This window comes from Aethalodelphis obliquidens, unplaced genomic scaffold, assembly GCF_003676395.1.
Source record: "Aethalodelphis obliquidens isolate GAN/ISIS:26980383/991018 unplaced genomic scaffold, ASM367639v1 scaffold50, whole genome shotgun sequence".
Lineage (NCBI taxonomy): Eukaryota > Metazoa > Chordata > Mammalia > Artiodactyla > Delphinidae > Aethalodelphis > Aethalodelphis obliquidens.
The window spans coordinates 14,314,146-14,337,511 of NW_020837994.1; the positions used below are offsets into that span (position 1 = coordinate 14,314,146).

A 23,366-nucleotide genomic window follows, 5' to 3' on the forward strand; every position below is an offset into this window, starting at 1 on the left:
GCAATCTCTGTTCCGTTAACAAGGAAACTGCAGTTGAGAGCTTCACTCATTCTGCACAAGCCACAGTGTGGTAAAGGTTTGGGCAGAACGAGAGTGCCTTTCCTGACCCAAGACTGTGTGTTTTTTCTTCTCCCTTCACTAAATTCTTTGTCCTTGGGATAGCCATGTTATCTGAGGGCATATGGAATGTTCCAGGGTGTTCAAACACTAGATATTTATTGAGAGCCTTCCATGATCCCTGGCACTGTGCTTGGCTCTGGGCATTTCAAAATATAATTATTTGCCAAAGAGGTATAAAAAAACCACAAAACTTTTATATACTACTGAGACAGGCTGGGACCTGGGACCCTTTGCTGAAGTGCTGCAATGCTTGCACCTGGACAAACCTCCTCCAGCAATAAAATACAAAGAAACTATACGGGACTAAAAATAACTGCGTGCATGCACGATTGGGCCCCATTATGGACAAAAAGATACAAAAAAGCAAAAAACTTAACTGCCACTTCTGAAGAGCCCTGTGCAAAAACTGGGTGTCCGGAGCAAACACTGGGTATTGCGCATGCCCCCTGCACTCAACACCCCCAGAGGGGTGGGCAAACCACCCAAGCCATCCCTCCCCCCCCCACACTGGACACAGCCCATACCCTCTCCCCATATAAGGAACAAGCTTGTTACTTGTTCTCACTAGCCCTGCTGCAGCAGGGGCCCAATAAAGCCTTGCCTGAATTTCTTGTCTGGCCTGTAGTCAATTTCTGATTGGCGAAGGCCAAGAACCCTGGTGGGTATCACTACCCCCCCTGCAATACATGAAACTGTAGTGGTACCAGAAGCTTTCTCAGGTCCACATCAATATCTCTGGGCTTGGGCTTCCCTGGTGGCGCAGTGGTTGAGAGTCCGCCTGCCGATGCAGGGGACAAGGGTTCGTGCCCTGGTCCGGGAAGATCCCACATGCCGCGGAGCGGCTGAGCCAGTGAGCCACGGCCGCTGAGCCTACGCGTCCGGAGCCTGTGCTCCGCAATGGGAGACGCCACAACAGTGAGAGGCCCGCGTACCGCAAAAAAAAAAAAAAAAAAAAAAAAAAAAAAAAAAAAAAAAAAAAATCTCTGGGCTTAAGGGCTCTTTCCCACAACCTAATAAAAGGAAACTAAAAGCTATATTCTCAAGAGTCTTTGAGCTCATTTTTCACTGGCACAATAAAATACTGCAGATGGGATGAGGAGATAAGATTGCACGGTCTCAACTCTTTAACAAACCAAACAAACCCAAAAACAAGAAACGGAAACCATGGCGGGGGGGGGGAGTTCTTGCAAAAAGTGTTGGGGGCCCGGGAATAACCAAGACCGAGCGAAGTGAGACGTTCTCAGCAGCTCCACGTTGACGTCCCTGCCCTGGAGCAGTAGAGGGCACGGCCCCCATGGACCCCAAGTCCAGCCAGGACCTCCTGGCCTCCCCCTAGCGGGGGCGCTGCAGGGAAGGGCTCAGGGACCAAAGGGAAGGAGCCCCGGGTAGGCACAGGAAGGAAGCGGGTGCAAGGGCGCCGGCGGCTTACCCATAACCGAGCAGTTGACCTCGCGCTGAGAACCGCTGCGGCCCACGTGGAAGACCCAGGTGCCCAGCAGGTCAGGGTAGGTGCAGTTGGCAGGAGTGTCGCAGTGCACGTTGCTAGCGCTGAAGAGGAGCAGCAGGAGGGCGGCGAGCGGCGAGCCGGGCCAGGGACCCATGCTGGCAAGGCCCTTAGGAGAAGTGAGGAAGGCACGCGAGCCACAGCACTGAAGGCGGGGACTGAGGCCACAGCTGCTGTGCTATAGTGCCTTAAAATAGAGGTGCTGGAAACCGGCAACCCGGAGGGGGGCGGGGTCTCGGGGCCGCGGGGGCTGGGCGCCTGCCAGTGGCACCGCCCCTTAGGTAGGGGCTTCTGGAGAGCGCGCCCGTCACCTGGCGGCCGTCGGACCTCAGGCCCAGAGAGCCCAGCTCCAGGTTCAGTTGCCAAGGGACACCTCCAAAGAGGACTGCAGAGCCACAGCTGGTCTGTGCGCGCCCCAGACTGCGCTCCTTCGCTCCTTGAGAAGTAACAGAGAGAGAGAGAGACTAAGAGAAAAAGAGAGAGGAAGAGAGAGAGAGACAGAGAGGTGAGGGGGAGGGGAGGCTAAATGTCAGAGACTGAGAGAAGCGCGGTGAGGGAGGCGGCGGGCGGGGGGGGGGGTACCGAAGGTAGGAAAAAGGCCCAGAGAAAGAGCGACCTAACTAGTGGAGCTTTCTTTTACTCGCTTGTCTTTCCCACTTCGTCCTCATTCAGTTAACTTTTATCCTCAGAACTATTTTACGTGCGACCCCAAGCCAGCCCAGCTGTTTGAGAACTGCTCTTCCTTCCGTTTTCCAAAACTTTCACTTCCTTTTGTTTGCTGGGTTTTGTCGGTTTCCTGTTAATGTTGTTTGCCTGTTATCCACTGGGGAATTCAGTTGTAGTGCAAACTTGCAGTTTTTGTGTATTAGGATTTTTTTCCGCCAGCTAACGTTATAGGATTTAGTTGCGCGCACGCAAACACGCACAGGCACTAACGCCCTTTTTTGCAGCTGAAAAGCGGGTGGCCCAGAGGGGAAGCAAGTCGCCCAGGGTGAGGAAGGGAGCTGGTGGGAGAATGCTGGTCTTATGAGCAGGTTCCAGGGTGTCAGTCTCATCGCCAGTAATTATAAGGTAGCACTATTTCCAGGTGCCTCCTCGTTCAGTTTAATTATCCTCCTTTTCTGTGAGAGCTCCTCTGCCGTTCCTGGCTGTTGTTGGAAGTTGGGGCTCCTTTTGTGCACAGAGCCTTTTAGGTGTCAGGCCCTGTGCAACATCAAGGACAAGTGATGAACAAGACAGACTTTTCTGTGCCCCTGCCCTCTAGGGCACGTGCATTTTGCCCTCAAAACACTGGTTACAAATAAATACTTGGATGTCCACCTTCTCCACCAGATTGTAAGCATTCAAAGGGAGCAAGTCGACATTATTCACCTTTGTCTTCCAAATTCTGGCTTGAAAATACTTAGGAAGTGTCCTGGGGTGTTAAAATAAATGTACTTAATAGCCTTATCTTGGTTTCCAGGCCAGAAAGCCAATTTTGATTTGGCAAAAGGAGTTTCCCTTGAAAGCTCATAAATGAAAATACTCTCTAATGTAGTCACAAACTGCAAAGGCAAGGGTGGAGCCAACACCCTGCTTCTAGGTTTTATTCCCCGTTACTTAGGATGAAAAGCTGAAGCATATAATTAAACTAGCACACTTACTGTTTAGAGATAAACTGACAGAGTAACATTGCCTTCCTCATCTCTGGGAAAATGCGTCATTGGTTGTTAAAACGTTAAAACTTTCGCTAGATCATCAATTTTGAAGAGCTGAACAGTCAAGTTGGAAATTTCTTTGATGGCATGATCAAAGTAGCACAAACAATTGTGAAGAAAGTTGAAAACATCTCTATTCAGTTAATAAATATAAGCGAAAAGGATTTTGGAGGCCTCTTAATCTAATAGATTCATTTTACTATTGGGAAATGAAGATCCAGAGATAATAATAACTTGATGAATGTCACAGTTGCCTTATCAGATGGTCATTCAAATATCATACCTCCATTATTCATGCTAGAAAACTCTTGGTCAAGTTCCCAGCAGAACAAAGTACCTTCCTGTTGATTTATCTAGAAGTTGCATTCCTAAAAATTTGATATATTTAAAATGATATAAAATTCAGTTTATATACAAACCAGATTTTGGTACTAGTCTCAGATCATTATAAGCAGGTTTATAGAGAAGGAGCATTGCGTAGCAGTCGTTCTCAAACTGTGGTCCCAGGACCAAAATGACCAGCAGCATGTGCATCTCCTTGGAATTTGCTAGAAATGCAAATTCCTGACCCCCACCCCATACCTACTGAATCAGGTCCCTGCAATCTATGTTTTAACAATCCCCTTTCAGAGGATCCTGACACAGATACAGCTTGAGTATCACTGGCTTGGAGATGAACAGCAAGGACTTGTATCACACTGCCTAAGTTTGAAGCATGGCTTTGCTACTCACCAGCTGTTTGATTTGGAGGAAGTTATTTTACTTCTTTTTGTGCCTTGGTTTTCTCATCTATAACATGCGCATAATTGTTATAGACCTATGACTACCTCCAGTTTTGAGAAGACTAAATGAGTTCATACAGATTCTACAGAGAACTGACTACATTTATTATTGTGTATCTTTCTACTAGAAAACTATCCTTATTAGTTAGACAGTAGATTCCAAATCCTGTTCTCCTTTGTAATCCTAGCACCCTGAATAATTTCTGGCACACAGTAAGTTCTCATATATCTGTTGAATGAATGAATAGTATCATGGACATAAATACTTCTGTATTTCATGGTGTTTGGCAAAGAGCATCATGATTCCCATATCCCCTGCCTTGTGAATAAGTTTGAAAGCCACTGTTCAGGAATGTATATCAAAACAAAGAAGGATCAAAGAAATAGAAAAAAAAATTGACATATCAATGTAGAATGCCATTTGGTATTGTATACACCTCTGTCATTGGTAGTCAGAATAACAACCATAATAATGTCATTTATTTAGGACTTTACATTTTACCAAGGTAATTCACATATATCATCTCATTTAATTATTACACAACTGTGTGAGAAAGAGAGCACCACTTGTTCAGGTCTTGTGATGCCCTAAGTACTGTACTTTGTTTCTGTCCTTCTGATCTCCTAGGCACATGTCAGAACTCTCTCTTCTGTGACCTCATGTTCCTGAGTTCACAATTCACAGTAATTATTTGATTGACTGCCTTTTCCACTAAAGTCCATGCTTCTTGACAGCAGGACTATATTATTTTTGTACCTCAAGGTTTTTGTCAGAGTTGGACGATAGCCAATATTTACTCATTCATCCTCAATAAAATTTATGAAAGAAAGGAAGGAAGGCGGGAAGATAAGTGGGAAGGAAGCTCATTGTCATTTGCACAGTACATTCACATTTTATGTCCATTTGATAGTAATCTCCTAGATAGTATTACTCCCATTTTACAGATAAGAAAACTGGAGCTCAGAAAGGATAAGTGATTCTTCCATGGTCAAACTGCTAGTAAGTATAGATCGGATAACCAAACAAGGCTTCTGTTTTTAAGTTAGATTGTTAGAACGGAATTAAGCAAGTGAAGCTTTATCTGCTTCTTGATAGAGTCAGATATAAAATTAAGAGAAAGAAAAGTTCTACAGAAGATACATGTTGAGGCAGCTGTGAAACTAGGAATTACTGAGATAATCTCTACTATTTGATCCCTTTCTCATTTCATTATTTCCTTCTGTTAAATGAACGATGAGGACTTCTCTGGTGGCACAGTGGTTAAGAATCTGCCTGCCAATGCAGGGGACATGGGTTTGATCCCTGGTCCGGGAAGATCCCACATGCCACAGAGCAACTAAGCCCTCGCACCACAACTACTGAGCCTGTGCTCTGGAGCCTGCACGCCACAACTACTGAGCCCACACGCCACAACTACTGAAGCCTGCATGCCCTAGAGCCCGCGCACTGCAACTACTGAGCCCACGCGCCACAACTACTGAAGCCCACACGCTCTAGGGCCCACGTGCTGCAACTACTGAGCCCGTGTGCTGCAACTACTGAAGCCCACGCACCTAGAGCCTGTGCTCCACAACAACAGAAGCCCACACACTGCAACAAAGTGTAGCCCCCACTCTCTGCAACTAGAGAAAGCCTGCGCGCAGCGACGAAGACCCAGTGCAGCCAAAAATAAAATTAAATAAATAAATAAAAGAAGAAATGTGTATTTAAAAAATAATAAATAAATAAACCATGTTTTTGAAATGAAAATTTTGAGAAGCATTACTTTTTACTGATACACCAGGATTATCCTATAGGTCACACAGAGTAAGAGCAACCCTAAAGAGCCAGTGAACTTAATGAATGTCTCTATTTTGCTCTTTTTTCACCACTACCACTCTGGTCCAATAAGCTATCATTTCTTGCTAGTCAACCAAAATTACCTTCTAATTTCATCCACTTTTTGTTGAATTCAATGTAAAAGCCAGGAACCTAAGTGTCATCCTTGACTCTTCCTTCCCCCAGTCCCCCCACCCCAAGCTGATCAGCCAATGTATCATACTGATTCTACTCTTCACCATTGTTATTTTTTATTTAAAGGTAAACCATATCATGATACTCCCAATATTGACAAGTGGAATACTTCCCAATAGGTTACCTTTTGTATCATCTTTGAATAAAATTCTGCAAGACCCTGTACAATATGCCCAACTTAGCCCTTCATCCTCCCAGTTGTCCCAGAAACCCTTGCCTTCTGTTGGTCCTCAAACCCGCTAGATTCCTTCTGTCTCCATTACCTTTGCACTTCGCTAGTCTCTTTGCCTGAAATCATTTGCTGTTTTTCCCATGACTGCTCATTCTCACTGTATGACATTCTCACTGAAAAAGATTTTATCTTCTCTAGCCATGCTATCTGAAGTGGCCCTCTCTAGCTATTCATTTTATTAGTACTCTGTTTATTTCTATGTAAAAATTATAAATACCTGTAATTATTGCACTTTCTTGTTTATTATGTATCTGCCACACTGGAACAGAAGTTCCATGAGGTTTGGGCCTTGTCTGTCTTGTTCACCACTATATTACCAGGACATAGTAGATGCTCAATAAATATTTATTAAATGTTGATTGAAACTCCTTACTCTCCAACTTTAGGAATCAGATTTATTGGAAGCAAATTTTCATGGGGCAAATGTTAAGTCACTAGATAAATTTTATATTTCTCATCTCATACTGTTCACTTGCAGAGATATTCAACTAGTATAGGGACCAACTTTTCAGCCCCAGCAACATCTGGAATTTTAAGTTTATATGCCTGTGTGGATTAGTCTGTAAGTTGTAGAAGTTGACCTAAAACTACTTCGTATGCTATCAGGAAGTCAAGTTATAAACACATGTTGGACAATAGGAAAGCTAAACCGTATCTTAGCATTTTAGTTTCAAGGTTTTGCAGTTCAATTTGACTTCCCTTCTTTCTCTAGGTTATCGCTGAAAGGGGAATATGAAGTCAAACAAGGTAAATTCTAGAATAGCAAACTGTAGAGAGTCTTGGCATGAAGAGAACAAAACCAGAACAGGGTGACTGATTTAAAGGTCAAGACTATCAGTTTCTCCAAGGTGAGAAAGGGCATTCCTTTTCCAAGAATCACATTACTTACCCAGGTAATGGTATGGGAATATTTAAAATATTTCATTTTAATAAGTTGAACATAAGCTGACTTACTATTTATTATTACTTTTTACTTATTTAATTGACAAGATCACACTGATTTATGCATTTCTCTCATTTTTTAAACAACCCTTAGAATTTAAAAATAGTTCAATATATAAATGAATAACTTTAGTTCATATACAATTAAGGTAGCAAATTGAGTAAAAGAGCCTTCAAATTTATCATCATTTTCATTTGTTCCTAGTCCTTTTTCTAAAAGGACGTATTTATGTTTTTACTATATGATGAGATAATAATATTCAATAAATTACATTAAATATATTTTGCCATTGTGCTACAGATTTTTCCCCTGCCCCCCCTTTTTCTTTCCATCTATACCCTGCCAAGCAAGGCAACCTATGTTCCCTCCTTGGTGTGTATACTTACAAATTTTTTACTAAAATTCCCCAGCCACTTAAAATATGCGTAAGGAGCAGGACACATAATGGCTAGATCCAGAATGCCATGGTTTGAATCCTGATACCACTTCTTACCGCCTGTGTGACTTTAGAAAAGCTATTTATTTTCTCTGACTCAAGTTTCCTTGTTAGCAGAACTGGGATAATAATAGTACCTACCTCATAGGGTTGTAGTGAAGTTTTGCCTGAGTTAAAATATGAAATACTTAGAACAGTGCTGTCACTTAGTTTCCATTCTTTCATTCTTGTCAACCTTATTTCATTCTTAATGAAATTCGTTCTTAAAAACACATAACAGAGGTTTCTTCACATCAAGAAATTGAATTCATTTTAAGGAAAATAGCTGCATGGTACTGCTAAAAGAGGTTTCTTCACATCAAGAAATTGAATTCATTTTAAGGAAAATAGCTGCATGGTACTGCTAAAAAAAAAACACCACAGGTCCAAAATGGCATCACATGTGCTAAAAGCCCATGATACCAAAACATAGATTTAATACCTAACTTAACTGCAGTTTTGATTTTCCCCCAAATGTAATCTTAATCAACCAGTTTGGAATTTTCTGGTTAGAACCAATGAGGTAATCTCAGCCATCTCTAGCCTACTCCTCAGAGGAAGAACAGGCAATCTGCATGATAAAACCCTTGCCAGTCCCTGCCCTCCAAAGAAGATGTCCTGGCCCAAAAGAACCTTCTTTTGTGTGTTTTTTTGCTAGTGACTTTCTTGCCCCACCCTCCTTTCTATAAAAGCCTTCCATTTTGTGCCACTTCCCAGAGCTCTCTTCTATTTACTAGATGTGATGCTGCCAGATTCATGAATCCTTAAATAAAGCCAATCGGGTCTTCAAGTTTGTTGCAGGAAGGGGGACTGCTTCCAGAGCTCAAGAGTGGGCTCTTGTCTAACACTGGGAAATGAATTGTCCAAAGATACAGACGTGCTGACAAAGCAAGAGACTTCATTGGAAAGGGGCTTGTTGCAGAGCAGCAGGATAAGGAAACCCAGGAGAACTGCTCTGCTACATGACTTGAACTCAGATGTTATGGTAATGGGGTTAGTTTCCGGGTTGTCTCTGGCCAGTCATCTTGTTTGGCCTATATTTGGCTTGACTCAGGGTCCTGCCTGGTGGCATGTGCATCTTTCAGCCAAGACGGATTCCAGCGAGAAGGACTCTGGGAGGTTGCTCATCTCCTCCCTCTTTGGGCCCCTCCCAAATTCTCCCATTAGTTTTCAGCAGCAGCACTGTGTTCCTTATCCGGACCTCCTATCCTGAGACAACTCAGGCAAGCAGGCCTAACCAAGGCAGGTGGTTTCTGTTAACAGTTCCCTAACAGGTTGAATTTTGTTTTTAAGCAATACTTAAGGCATGTAACAAATCTAAGTATTATTAAATGGGCATTTGGGTTGTTTCCAGGTATTTTTTGCCATTGCAAACAATATTGCAGTAAGAATTTTTGAGTATACATCCTTTCTACAGCTGCTTTTCTTTCCATAGGAAAGTGACAACCATGTCCCTTCCTTATAAGCTTACTTTCTTTCCTGAGTTGTTTTAAATCTTTTAAATTGTTGTAAATTTAAATTTTGATATTTTAAGTTGTTTTAAATTGGTTGAAATGTTTTAAATAACTGTCATTTAATTTTAAATTTGTATCTTGGAAGCACCTAAGGTCTGCTTTTGTATATGGTATCATACAGGTCTTTTTATTTAGGCAGTGGTAGCGGTGCCGTTTATAAAATAAACCTTATTTTCCCTCTAAATTTAAACACCAAATTTGAATATATTCAGTTCCTGTAAGTACTGGAATATTTTGTTTTGTTTTACTGATTGATTTTAAAGTAAGTTCGCTTCCTGTTCTTCTTTTACATATTTTTCTCAGCTCCCACTCTGTATCAATTTAAAATTGTATGTTTTGGCTACCCCTCTACTATTTCTTTTAACTTTTTATTTTATATTGGAGTATAGCCGATTAACAATGTTTTGATAGTTTCAGGTGCACAGCAAAGTAACTCAACCATACATATACATGTGTCCATTCTCCCCTAGACTCCCCTCCTATCCAGGCTGCCACATAACATTGAGGAGAGTTCCCTGTGCTATACAGTAGGTCCTTGTTGGTTATCCTTTTTAAATATAGCAGGGTATACATGTCAGTCCCAAACTCCCTAACTATCCCTTTTCTCCACTCTTGCCCCCCTGGTAATCATAAGTCCATTCTCTAAGTATGTGAGTCCATTTCTGTTTTGTAAATACGTTCATTTGTATCATTAAAGATTCCACATATAAGCAATATCATATATTTCTCTTTCTCTGTCTGACTTACTTCACTCAGTATGACAGTCTCTAGGTCCACCCATGTTGCTGCAAATGGCATTATTTCATTCTTTTGTTATGGCTGAGTAATATACCATTGTATATATGTACCACATCTTCTGTATCCATTCCTCTGTTGACAGACATTTAGGTTGCTTCCATGTCTTGCCTATTGTAAACAGTGCTGCAATGAATATTGGGGTGCATGTATCTTTTCAGACCATGTTTTTCTCCAGACATATGCCCAGGAGTGGGATTGCAGGGTCATGTGATAGCTCTATTTTTAGTTTTTTAAGGAACCTCCATACTGTTCTCCATAGTGAGTGTACCAATTTACATTCCCACCAACAGTGTAGGAGGGTTCCCTTCTCTCCACACCCTCTCCAGCATTTATTGTTTGTGGATTTTTTGATGATAGCCATTTTGACTGGTGTGAGGTGATATCTCATTGTAGTTTTGATTTGCATTTCCCTAATCATTAGCAATGTTGAATATCTCTTCATGTGCCTCTTGGCCATTCTTATGTCTTCCTTGGAAAAATGTCTGTTTAGGTCTTCTACCCATTGTTTGATTGGGTTGTTTGTTTTGATGATATTAACCCTCCTGAGCTGTTTGTAAAATTTGGAGACTAATCCCTTATCGGTCACATTATTTGCAAATATTTTCTCCCAATTTGTGGGTTGTCTTTTCATTTTGTTTATGGTTTCCTTTGCTGTGCAAAAGCTTTTGAGTTTAATTAGGTTCCATTTGTTTATTTTTATTTCCATTACTCTGAGAGACAGATTGGAAAAGATATTGCTGCAATTTATGTCAGAGAGTGTTCTACCTGTGTTTTCCTCTAGGAGTTTTATAGTGTCTGGTCTCACATTTAAGGTCTTTAATCCATTTTGAGCTTATTTTTGTGTGTGGTGTTAAAGAATGATCTAATTTCATTTTTTTACATGTAGCTGTCTAGTTTTCCTAGCACCATTTGTTGAAGAGACTGTCTTTCCACCATTGTATAGTCTTGCATACTTTGTCGTAGATTAATTGACCATTGGTACGTGGGTTTATTTCTGGGCTTTCTATCCTGTTCCATTGACCTATAGTTCTGTTTTTGTGCCAGTACCATACTCTTTTGATGACTATAGCTTTGTACTATAGTCTGAAGTCAGGGAGCCTGATTCCTCCACGTCCATTTTTCTTTCACCAGATTGCTTTGGATATTCGGGATCTTTTGTGTCTCCATACAAATTTAAGATTTTTTGTTCTAGTTCTGTGAAAAATACCATTAGTAATTTGATAGGAATTGCATTGAATCTGTAGATTGTCTTGGGTAGTATAGTCATTTTGACAATATTTATTCTTCCAATCCAAGAACATGGTATATATTTCCATCTGTTTGTGTCTTCTTCAATTTCTTTCATCAGTGTCTTATACTTTTCGGAGTACAGGTCTTTTGTCTCCTTAGGTAGGTTTATTCCTAGGTATTTTATTCTTTTTGATGCAGTGGTAAATGGGATTGTTTCTTGAATTTCTCTTTCTGATCTTTCATTGTTAGTGTATAGTAATGCAACAGATTTCTGTGTATTAGTTTTGTAGCCTGCAACTTTACCAAATCCATTGATGAGCTCTAGTAGTTTTCTGGTAGTGTCTTTACAATTTTCGATGTATAGTATCATGTCATCTGCAAACAGTGACAGTTTTACTTCTTTTCCAATTTGGATTCGTTTTATTTCTTTTTCTTCTCTGATTGCCATAGCTAGGACTTCCAAAAGTATGTTGAATAAAAGTGGTGGGAGTGGGCATCCTTGTCCTGTTCCTGATCTTGGAGGAAATGCCTTCAACTTTTCGCTGTTGAGTATGATGCTAGCTGTAGGTTTGTCATATATGACCTTTATTATGTTGAGGTAGGTTCCCTCTATGCCCACTTTCTGGAGAGTTTTTATCATAAATGGGTGTTGAATTTTGTCAAAAGCTTTTTCTGCATCTATTGAGATGACCATATGGTTTTTATTCTTCAAGTTGTTGATGTGATATATCGCACTGATTGATTTGCAGATATTGAAAAATCCCTGCATCTCTGGGATAAATCCCAGTTGATCATGGTGTATGATCCTTTTAATGAATTATTGGATTTGAGTTGCTAGTATTTTGTTGAGGATTTTTGTGTCTGTGTTCATCAGTGATACTGGTCTGTAATTTTTTTTTATGGTATTGTCTGGTTTTTGTATCAGGATGATGGTGGCCTCATAGAATGAGTTTGGGAGTTTTCCTTCCTCTGGAAATTTGGAACAGTTTCAGAAGTATGGGTGTTAGCTCTTCTCTAAATGTTTGATAGAATTCACCTGTGAAGCCATCATGACCTGGACTTCTGTTTGTTGGGAGTTTTTAAATTTCAGTTTCAATTTCAGTGCTTGTGATTGGTCTCTTCATATTTTCTAATTCTTCCTGGTTCAGTCTTAGGAGACTGTACCTTTCTAAGAACATGTCCTTTTCTTTCAGGTTGTCCATTTTATTGGCATACAGTTGCATATAGTAGTCTCTTATGATCCTTTGTATTTCTGTGATGTCAGTTGTAACTTCTCCTTTTTCATTTCTAATTTTATTGATTTGAGTCCTCTCCTTTTTTTTTTTGATGATTCTGGTTAAAGGTTTATCAATTTTATTTATCTTTTCAAAGAACCAGCTTTTAGTTTCATTGATCTTTGCTATTGTCTTCTTTGTCTCTGTTTCATTTATTTCTGCTCTGATCTTTATGATTTCTTTCCTTCTACTAACTTTAGTTTTTGTTTGTTCTTTGTTCTCTAGTTGCTTTAGGTGTAAGGTTAGGTTGTTTATTTGAGGTTTTTCTTGTTTCCTGAGGTAAGATTGTATTGCTATAAACTTTCCTCTTAGAACTGCTTTTGCTGTATTACATAGGTTTTGGATTGTTGTGCTTTCATTTTCATTTGTCTCCAGGTATTTTTTGACTTCCTCTTTGATTTCTTCAGTGATCCATTGGTTATTTAGTAGGATATTGTTTACCCTCCGCTTGTTTGTGTTTTTTATAGTTTTTTTCTTGTAGTTTATTTCTCATCTCATAGCATTGTGGTTGGAAAAGATGCTTGATACTATTTCAATTTTCTTAAATTTACTGAGGCTCGCTTTGTGGCCCAGGATGTGGTCAGTCATGGAGAACATTCCGTGTGTACTTGAGAAGAATGTGTGTTCTGCTTTTGGATGGAGTGCTCTGTAAATATCAATTAAATCCATCTGGTCTAATGTGTCATCTAAGACCTGTGTTTCCTTATTGATTTTCTGTCTGGATGATCTGTCCATTGATGAAAGTGGGGTGTTAAAGTCCCCCACTATCATTGTGTTACTGTAGATTTCTCCCTTTATGCCTGTTAGTGTTTGCCTTATGTATTGAGGTGCTCCTATGTTGGGTGCATATTATGTTTACAATTGTTATATCTTCTGCTTGGATTGGTCCCTTGATTATTATGTAGTGTCCTTCTTTGTCTCTTGTAACAATCTTTATTTTTAAGTCTGTTTCTTCTGATATGACTATTGCTACTCCAGCTTTCTTTTGATTTCCATTTGCATGGAATACCTTCTTCCATCCCCTCACTTTCAGTTTGTATGTGTCCCTAGGTCTGAGGTGGGTTTCTTATAGACAGCATATATACGGGTCTTGTCTTCGTATGCATTCAGCCAGTCTGTGTCTTTTGGTTGGCTCATTTAATCCACTTACATTTAAGGTAATTATCAATATGTGTGTTCCTATTGCAATTTTCTTAATTGTTTTGGGGTTTTTTGGTAGATCTTTTTTCTTTCCTTCCTCTTTTGTTCTCTTCTCTTGTGGTTTGATGACCATCTTTAGTGTTGTGTTTGGGTTGCTTTTTCTTTTTTGTGTTTGTATCTATTGTAGTTTTGGGGTTTGCTGTTCCCATGTGGTTTCAATATAGCAATCTATATATGTACAGGGTTGTTTTCAGTTGCTAAGTCTCTTTCCTTCCTAGAGGAGTTCCTTTAGCATTTGTTGCAAAGCTGGTCTGCTAGTGCTGAATTCTCTTAGCTTTCGCTTGTCTGTAAAACTTTTCATTTCTCTGTTAAATCTGAATGAGAGTCTTGCTGCGTAGAGTAGAGTGTTCTTGGTTGCAGGTTCTTCCCTTTCATCACTTTAAATATATCATGCCACGCCCTTCTGGCTTGCAGAGTTTCTGCTGAAAGATCAGCTGTTAACGTTATGGGGGTTCCCTTGTATGTTATTTGTCATTTTTCCCTTGTTGCTTTCAATAATTTTTCTTTGTCTTTAATGTTTGTCAGTTTGATTACTATGTGTCTTGGCATGTTTCTCCTTGGGTTTAACCTGCCTGGGACTCTCTGTGCTTCCTGGACTTGGGTGGCTATTTCCTTTCCCATGTTCGGGAAGTTTTCGACTATAATCTTTTCATATATTTTCTTGGGTCCTTTCTCTCTCTCTTCTCCTTCTGGGACTCCTAGAATGCGAATGTTGTTGCGTTTAGTTTTGTCCCAGAGGTCTCTGAGACCGTCTTCATTTCTTTTCATTCTTTTTTCTTTATTCTTTTCTGCGGCAGTGATTTCCACCATTCTGTCTTCCAGGTCACTTATCCGTTCTTCTGCCTCAGTTATTCTGCTATTGATTCCTTCTAGTGTAGTTTTCATTTCAGTTATTGTATTGTTCGTCTCTGTTTGTTTGTTCTTTAATTCTTCGAGGTCTTTGTTAAACATTTCTTGCATCTTCTTGATCTTTTCCTCCATTCTTTTTCCAAGGTCCTGGATCATCTTCACTATCATTATTCTGAAATCTTTTTCTGGAAAGTTGCCTATCTCCACTTCATTTAGTTGTTTTTCTGGGGTGTTATCTTGTTTCTTCATGTGGGACATAATCGTCTGCCTTTTCATTTTGTCTATCTTTCTGTGATTGTGGTTTTTATGCTGCAGGCTGCAGGATTGTAGTACTTCTTGCTTCTGCTGTCTGCCCTCTGGTGGTTGAGGCTATCTAAGAGGGTTGTGCAAGCTTCCTGATGGGAGGGATTGGTGGGTATTGCTCTGGTGGGCAGAACTCAGTAAAACTTTAATCGTCTTGTCTGCTGATGGGTGGGGCTGTCTTCCCTCCTTGTTGGTTGTTTAGCCTGACGTGACCCAGCACTGCAGCCTACAGGCTCTTTGGTGGGGCTAATGCCGGACTCCAGGAGGGCTCACACCAAGGAATACTTCCCAGAACTGCTGCTGCCCGTGTCCTTGTCCCCACGGTGAGCCACAGCCACCCCCTGCCTCTGCAGGAGACCCTCCAACACTGGAAGGTAGGTCTGGTTCACTCTCCTATGCGGCACTGTTTCTTCCTCTGGGTCCTGGTGCACACAAGATTTTGTGTGTGCCCTCCAAGAGTAGAGTCTCAGTTTCCCCAAGTCCTGTCGAAGTCTCACAATCAAATCCCGCTGGCCTTCAAAGTCTGATTCTCTGGGGATTCCTCCTCCCATTGCCAGACCCCCTAGTTGGGAAGCCTGACATGGGGCTCAATACCTTCACTCCAGTGGGTAGACTTCTGTGGTATAAGTTTTCTCCAGTTTGTGAGTCACCCACCCAGAAGTTATAGGATTTGATTTTATCGTGATTTTGCCCCTTCCGCCATCACATTGCAGCTTCTCCTTTGGCTTTGGATGTGGGGTATCTTTTTTTGGTGTTTTCAGTGTCTTCCTGTTGATTGTTCAGCAGTTATTTGTGATTCCAGTTCTCTCGCAAGGAGGAGTGAGTGCACGTCCTTCTACTCTGACATCTTGAACCAATCTCCTCTCTACTGTTTTTTTAACTTAATGGAACATTCATTGAAATTAAATTTGGGATATTACTTTCAAGTAACCAGTTTTGGATATATTCATCCATCTGAACATCTTTGTTTATTGTTTAACCGATTTCATCTTTTATTTGGAAAACTTTTTTGTTCCTACTTTATCTGGTTTGTTTTATTTTTCTTAATTTTGTTAGTATGAGTCCTTACCACCTAATTTTCAGTCTTTTCCTTTAATAATAAAGGCGTATTAGCCTCACAGTTTTCTTCTGAGGCAAGTTTTAACTGTATCCCACAAGTTATTACTTGACATACTTTTTTTATCCTTGTAATTTAAAGAGTTTATAATTTAGGTTTGATTTCCAGTTGATTACATAGGTTATTTAGGAGTTCATTTCTTATTTTACCTAGTTATATTAGTTTGTTTTCTTCTTTTTATTAGATTATGTTCGAAGAATATGGCATGTATAATATCAGCATTTAAAATTTTATTAATAATGTCTTTCTGGCTTAATGTATGGCTGAGTTTTATAAAAGAAACATTTAAAAATTACATTTTCTCTACTCAAAAGAACTTTGATATACACTTAAAGTGATTAAGTCACTCTATGACCATGCTTAATTTTTTGTCTATTACATGTTTCAATTCTAAAAGATCAATTGAAATATCTCAAGGTAAATTTATTCTAATAAACTTCTCATTTATCTCTTTTGTTCTTAATATTTTAATTGCATTGTTATTTGGTACATTTCCATGTAAGCATATTTTATCTACTTTGAAACCTATGCTTTTTGCCTATTCATAGGCGTCCCACAATAGCCCTCTCCTCTTAGAAATTCTACTTAGGCCTGCAACCTCAAAAGTACCTTTTCCTACTTGCCTCTCTGGGTGTTGTCTTGTTTCAAGACCTAGTTAAGATTAAGTTTAGAGGGAGAGAATGCTTGAAATGCAAATTCACACTGCTATTAGGTGTTTCAGGCTTTTCATTTAATATATTTTTTCCTCCCTGATTTTTATGATTTTAACAGGCCTTCTCAACAGTGTAGAATACAGAATACTGATGAGTATTAGTAGTGAACTAAGAAGAACAGATATATTGAATGAAAAGTGAGGACATGGAGAGAGGGAAAATGTGCAGATGTAATTGTTATGATAAGTTACCATTTATTGAATGTCTGCTATGTGTAGGCACTATGTACATGTGCACACTTTTCCCTACAGCTGCACATAAGGTAGGTATTATTCACTTCAATTTAGAAATGAAAAATTATTTAGAAAAGAGAGATTAAGTATCGTGGTAAATATCATACTTGTTAAGTGGCTGAGCTAGAAAGCTTGGCTGATTCCCAAAGTCTGTCTGAGTCCCAGTGCCCAGTTCTTCCCACTGTACCACACTACCTTACTTATATGCAGACTTAAGGGGATATTCTGAATAAATAGTTGTCCATAAATAAAAACCATAATACTTCTTTAACTATAGAAACTGTATTTATTTAATAAATATATATTCAACATGGTACTAGTGTTGCAGCCACAAAGTAAGAGGAAATGATGGTAGAGTAGGTGTTTGGGGAAGAAAGTAAAGACACATGGAGACATGTATTTCAAGTAGCTGTGGGATGTCAGAATGGAGATATCTAGTAATAAGCTGGAAATATTGCTTACTCTGGGAAGGGGTCATTCAGTCATTCAGATCAATACAACAGATATTTATTGAGCATCTACTCTATTCAGGGCATAGACAGGCATTGAGAATAGCTGCAAGGGTATTGAGACTACTTTAGGTATTGGCTGAATACAGTGTTTATTAGTCCTCACCAAATAAATGAGAGTTGACCTGGGAGTAGAGATCACCCAAAGCAAGCCCGTAAAACACAGGGGAAAGTGGAGGAAAGAGGTTGAAGACAGCTTAACAATCAGCAAAAATGTAACAGCTAACCTAAAGAACAGGAGTTCATGAAGGAAAAGTTAAGAGAATCAGAAGGAGGACGAAGAAGTTAATACTATGTTGAAAGCGAGGAAGAGGAAATTTTGAGTGTCTAATTTGAAGAATGAGTTTTTGTTTCAACCATCCCCAAGTCAGAACCAATTTTAGCTTCTACTTCCAGGACCACATGCCAAATTGGTGTTCTGTTTCTTGGGTTCAGGGCAGAGACCCCAGCTCTTTGCAAAACTGATCAGAAACCTGGAGTTGACAGTCCTGAAATCCTCTAGAGAACTGAGAGCTACCTGAGACTGCAGCATGGCCATTCCTGATGGATATTACTACAAGCATTGGCTCATATTTTGTGGTTCTAAGATATAGATTGAATAGCATCTTGAACCTGTCCTGTTCCGTTACACCAGTATACCACAATGTGGCACATGCTGAGAGTTGCCTTAAAAAATAAATTTCTCGAGCGGACTGGGGTTGGCATGAACACAGCCTGCAGGGGGTTAGTGCACCACGGCTACCCAGGAGGGAGTCCAGGGAAAGGTCTGGACCTGCCGAAGAGGCAAGAGACTTTTTCTTCCCTCTTTGTTTCCTGCTGCACGAGGAGAGGGGATTAAGAAAGCTGCTTAAAGGAGCTCCAGAGACAGGCTGCGAACCGCGGCTAAAAGCGCGGACCACAGAGCCGGGCATGAGACGCTAAGGCTGCTGCTGCCACCACCAAGAAACCTGTGTGCGAGCACAGGTCACTCTCCACACCCCGCTTCCGGGGAGCCTGTGCAGCCCGCCACTGCCAGGGTCCCGGGATCCAGCGACAACTACTCCGGGAGAACGCACGGCACACCTCAGGCTGGTGCAACGTTACGCCGGCCTCTGCCGCCACAGGCTCGCCCCGCACACAGTGCTCCTCCCTCCCCCTGGCCTGAGCGCACCACAGCCCCTGAATGAGCGGCTCCTTTAACCCCGTCCTGTCTGAGTGAAGAACAGACGCCCTCCGGCGACCTACATGCAGAGGCAGGTCCAAATCCAAAGCTGAGCCCCGGGAGCTGTGTGAACAAAGAAGAGAAAGGGAAATCTCTCTCAGCAGCCTCAGAAGCAGCGGATTAAAGCTCCACAATCAACTTGATGTACCCTGCATCTGTGGAATACCTGAATAGACAACGGATCATCCCAAATTGAGGAGGTGGACTTTGAGAGCAAGATTCATTATTTTTTCCCCTTTTCCTCTTTTTTGTGAGTGTGTATGTGTATGCTTCTGTGTGAGATTTTGTCTACATAGCTTTGCTTTCACCATTTGTCCTAGGGTTCTATCCATCCGTTTTTTATTTTTGTACTTGTAAAAAAATTTTTTTCTTAATAATTATTTTTGATTTTAGTAACTTTATTTTATCTTACTTTATTTATTTTATTTTATCCTCTTTCTTTCTACTTTTTCTCCCTTTTATTCTGAGCCATGTGGATGAAAGGCTCTTGGTGCTGCAGCCAGGAGTCAGAGCTGTGCCTCTGAGTTGGGAGAGCCAACTTAAGGACACTGGTCCGCAAGAGACCTCCCAGCTCCACATAATATCAAACAGTGAAAATCGCCCAGAGATCTCCATCTCAACACCAACACCCAGCTTCACTCAATGACCAGCAAGCTACAGTGCTGGACACCCTATGCCAAACAACTAGCAGGACAGGAACACAACCCCACCCATTAACAGATAGGCTGCATGAAATCATAAGTCCACAGACACCCCAAAACACACCACCAGACGTGGACCTGCCCACCAGAAAGACAAGATCCAGCCTCATCCACCAGAGCACAGGCACTAGTCCCCTCCACCAGGAAGCCTACACAACCCACTGAACCAACCTTAGCCACTGGTGACAGACACCAAAAACAACGGGAACTATGAACCTGGAGCCTGCGAAAAGGAGACCCCAAACACAGTAAGATAAGCAAAATGAGAAGACAGCAAAACACACAGCAGATGAAGGAGCAAGATAAAAACCCACCAGACCTAACAAATGAAGAGGAAATTGGCAGTCTACCTGAAGAAGACTTCAGAATAATGATAGTAAAGATGATCCAAAATCTTGGAAACAATAGAGAAAATGCAAGAAATATTTAACAAGGACCTAGAAGAACTGAAGATGAAACAAGCAATTATGAACAACACAATAAATGAAGTTAAAAATACTCTAGAAGGGATCAGTAGCAGAATAACTGAGGCAGAAGAACGGATAAGTGACCTGGAAGATAAAATAGTGGAAATAACTACTGCAGAGCAGAATAAAGGAAAAAGAATGAAAAGAACTGAGGACAGTCTCAGAGACCTCTGGGACAACATTAAACGCACCAACATTCGAATTATAGGGGTTCCAGAAGAAGAAGAGAAAAAGAAAGGGACTGAGAAAATATTTGAAGAGATTATAGTTGAAAACTTCCCTAATATGGGAAAGGAAATAGTTAATCAAGTCCAGGAAGCACAGAGAGTCACATACAGGATAAATCGAAGGAGAAACATGACAAGACACATATTAATCAAACTGTCAAAAATTACATACAAAGAAAACATATTAAATGCAGCAAGGGAAAAAAAAAACAAATAACACACAAGGGAATCCCCATAAGGTTAACAGCTGATCTTTCAGCAGAAACTCTGCAAGCCAGAAGGGACTGGCAGGACATATTTAAAGTGATGAAGGAGAAAAACCTACAACCAAGATTACGCTAGCCAGTAAGGATCTCATTCAGATTTTTTTTCGTTTTTATTTTTGTGGTACGCGGGCCTCTCACTGTTGTGGCCTCTCCCGTTGCGGGGCACAAGCTCCGGATGTGCAGGCTCAGCGGCCATGGCTCACGGACCTAGCCACTCCATGGCAAGTGGGATCTTCCTGGTCCGGGGTACGAACCCCGTGTCCCGTGCCTCAGCAGGCGGACTCTCAACCACTGCGCCACCAGGGAAGCCCTCATTCAGATTTGATGGAGAAATTAAAACCTTTACAGACAAGCAAAAGCTGAGAGAGTTCAGCACCACCAAACCAGCTTTACAACAAATGCTAAAGGATCTTCTCTAGGCAAGGAACACTAGAGACGGAAAAGAGCTACAATAACAAACCCAAAACAATTAAGAAAATGGGAATAGGAACATACATATCTATAATTACCTTAAATGTAAATGAATTAAATTCTCCCACCAAAAGATACAGACTGGCTGGATGGATACAAAAACAAGACCCATATATATGCTGTCTACAAGAGACCCACTTCAGACCTAGAGTCACATACAGACAAAGTGAGGGGATGGAAAAAGATATTTCATGCAAATGGAAACCAAAAGAAAGCTGGAGTAGCAATTCTCATATCAGACAAAATAGACTTTAAAATAAAGACTATTAGGGCTTCCCTGGTGGCGCAGTGGTTGGGAGTCAGCCTGCTGATGAAGGGGGCACGGGTTCGTGCCCTGGTCTGGGAGGATCCCACGTGCCGCGGAGCAACTAGGCCTGTGAGCCACAACTACTGAGCCTGCGCATCTGGAGCCTGTGCTCCGCAGCGGGAGGGGCTGCAGCAGTGAGAGGCTCACGTACTCCAAAAAAAAAAAGAAAGAAAGATAAAATAAAGACTATTAGAAGAGACAAAGAAGGACACTACATAATGATCAAGGGATCCATCCAAGAAGAAGATATAACAATTGTAAATATGTATGCACCCAACATAGGAGCACCTCAATACATAAGGCAAATACTAACAGCCATAAAAGGGGAAATCCACAGTAACACAGTCATAGTAGGGGACTTTAACACCCCACTTTCACGAATGGAAACATCATCCAAAATGAAAATAAATAAGGAAACACAAGCTTTAAATGATACATTAAACAAGATGGACATAATTGATATTTATAGGACATTCCATCCAAAAACAACAGAATGCACATTTTTCTCAAGTGCTCATGGAACATTCTCCAGGATAGATCATATCTTGGGTTACAAATCAAGCGTTGGTAAATTTAAGAAAATTGAAATTGTATCAAGTATCTTTTCCAACCACAACACCATGAGACTAGATATCAATTACAGGAAAAGACCTGTAAAAAATACAAACACATGGAGGGTAAACAATACACTACTTAATAACAAAGTGATCACTGAAGAAATCAAAGAGGAAATCAAAAAATACCTAGAAACAAACAACAATGGAGACACGACGACCCAAAACCTATGGGATGCAGCAAAAGCAGTTCTAAGAGGGAAGTTTATAGCAATACAATTCTACCTTAAGAAACAGGAAACATCTCGAGTAAACAACCTAACCTTGCACCTAAAGCAATTAGAGAAAGAATAACAAAAATAACCCCAAAATTAGCAGAAGAAAAGAAATCATAAAGATCAGATCAGAAATAAATGAAAAAGAAATGAAGGAAACGATAGCAAAGATCAATAAAACGAAAAGCTGTTTCTTTTAGAAGATAAACAAAATTGATAAACCATTAGCGAGACTCATCAAGAAAAAAGGGGAGAAGACTCAAATCAATGGAATGAGAAATGAAAAAGGAGACGTAACAAGTGACACTGCAGAAATACAGAAGATCATGAGAGATTACTACAGGCAACTCTATGCCAATAAAATGGACAACCTGGAAGAAATGGACAAATTCTTGGAAATGCACAACCTGCCAAGACTGAATCAGGAAGAAATAGAAAATATGAACAGACCACTCACAAGCACTGAAATTGAAACTGTGATTAAAAATCTTCCAACAAACAAAAGCCCAGGACCAGATGGCTTCACAGGCGAATTCTATCAAACATTTAGAGAAGAGCTAACACCTATCCTTCTCGGACTCCTCCAAAATATAGCAGAGGGAGGAACACTCCCAAACTCATTCTACCAGGCCACCATCACCCTGATACCAAAACCAGACAAGGATGTCACAAAGAAAGAAAACTACAGGATAATATCACTGATGAACATAGATGCAAAACTCCTCAACAAAATACTAGCAAACAGAATCCAACAGCCCATTAAAAGGATCGTACACCATGATCAAGTGGGGTTTATTCCAGGAATGCAAGGATTCTTCAATATACGGAAATCAATTGACGTGATACACCATAGTAACAGATTGAAGGAGAAAAATCATATGGTCATCTCAATAGATGCAGAGAAAGCTTTTGACAAAATTCAACACCCATTTATGATAAAAACCCTGCAGAAAGTAGGCATAGAGGGAACTTTCCTCAACATAATAAAGGCCATATATGACAAACCCACAGCCAACATCGTCCTCAATGGTGAAAAACTGAATAAACCTACCTAAGGAGACAAAAGACCTGTATGCAGAAAATTATAAGACACTGATGAAACAAATTAAAGATGATACAAATAGATGGAGAGATATACCATGTTCTTGGATTGGAAGAATCAACATTGTCAAAATGACTCTACTACCCAAAGCACTCTACAGATTCAATGCAATCCTGATTAAACTACCAATGGCATTTTTCACAGAACTAGAACAAAAAATTTCACAATTTGTATGGAAACACAAAAGACCCTGAATAGCCAAAGCAGTCTTGAGAAGGAAAAATGGAGCTGGAGGAATCAGACTCCCTGACTTCAGACTATACTACAAAGCTACAGTAATTAAGACAG

At 40.5% G+C, this 23,366-nt stretch overlaps 1 protein-coding gene and 1 long non-coding RNA gene across 3 annotated transcripts in view; one reads left to right on the top strand and one right to left on the bottom strand.

Moving 5' to 3' along the window:
• The window catches only part of CTSC (cathepsin C), a 40,877-nt gene extending 39,025 nt beyond the window's left edge, over positions 1–1,852 (bottom strand). The window contains exon 1 of one of the 2 annotated variants that reach the window (XM_027083626.1): positions 1,550–1,826. In XM_027083626.1, coding sequence (XP_026939427.1) covers positions 1,550–1,721 — 172 coding nt within the window. In that variant the 5' untranslated portion in view covers positions 1,722–1,826. Of the gene's footprint in view, positions 1–1,549 lie in introns of both variants that reach the window. The other variant, XM_027083627.1, reaches the window with a different exon arrangement.
• Positions 1–23,366, top strand: part of LOC113607865 (uncharacterized) — a 176,889-nt gene that overhangs the window by 81,904 nt on the left and 71,619 nt on the right. The gene's annotated exons all lie outside the window — the stretch shown is intronic.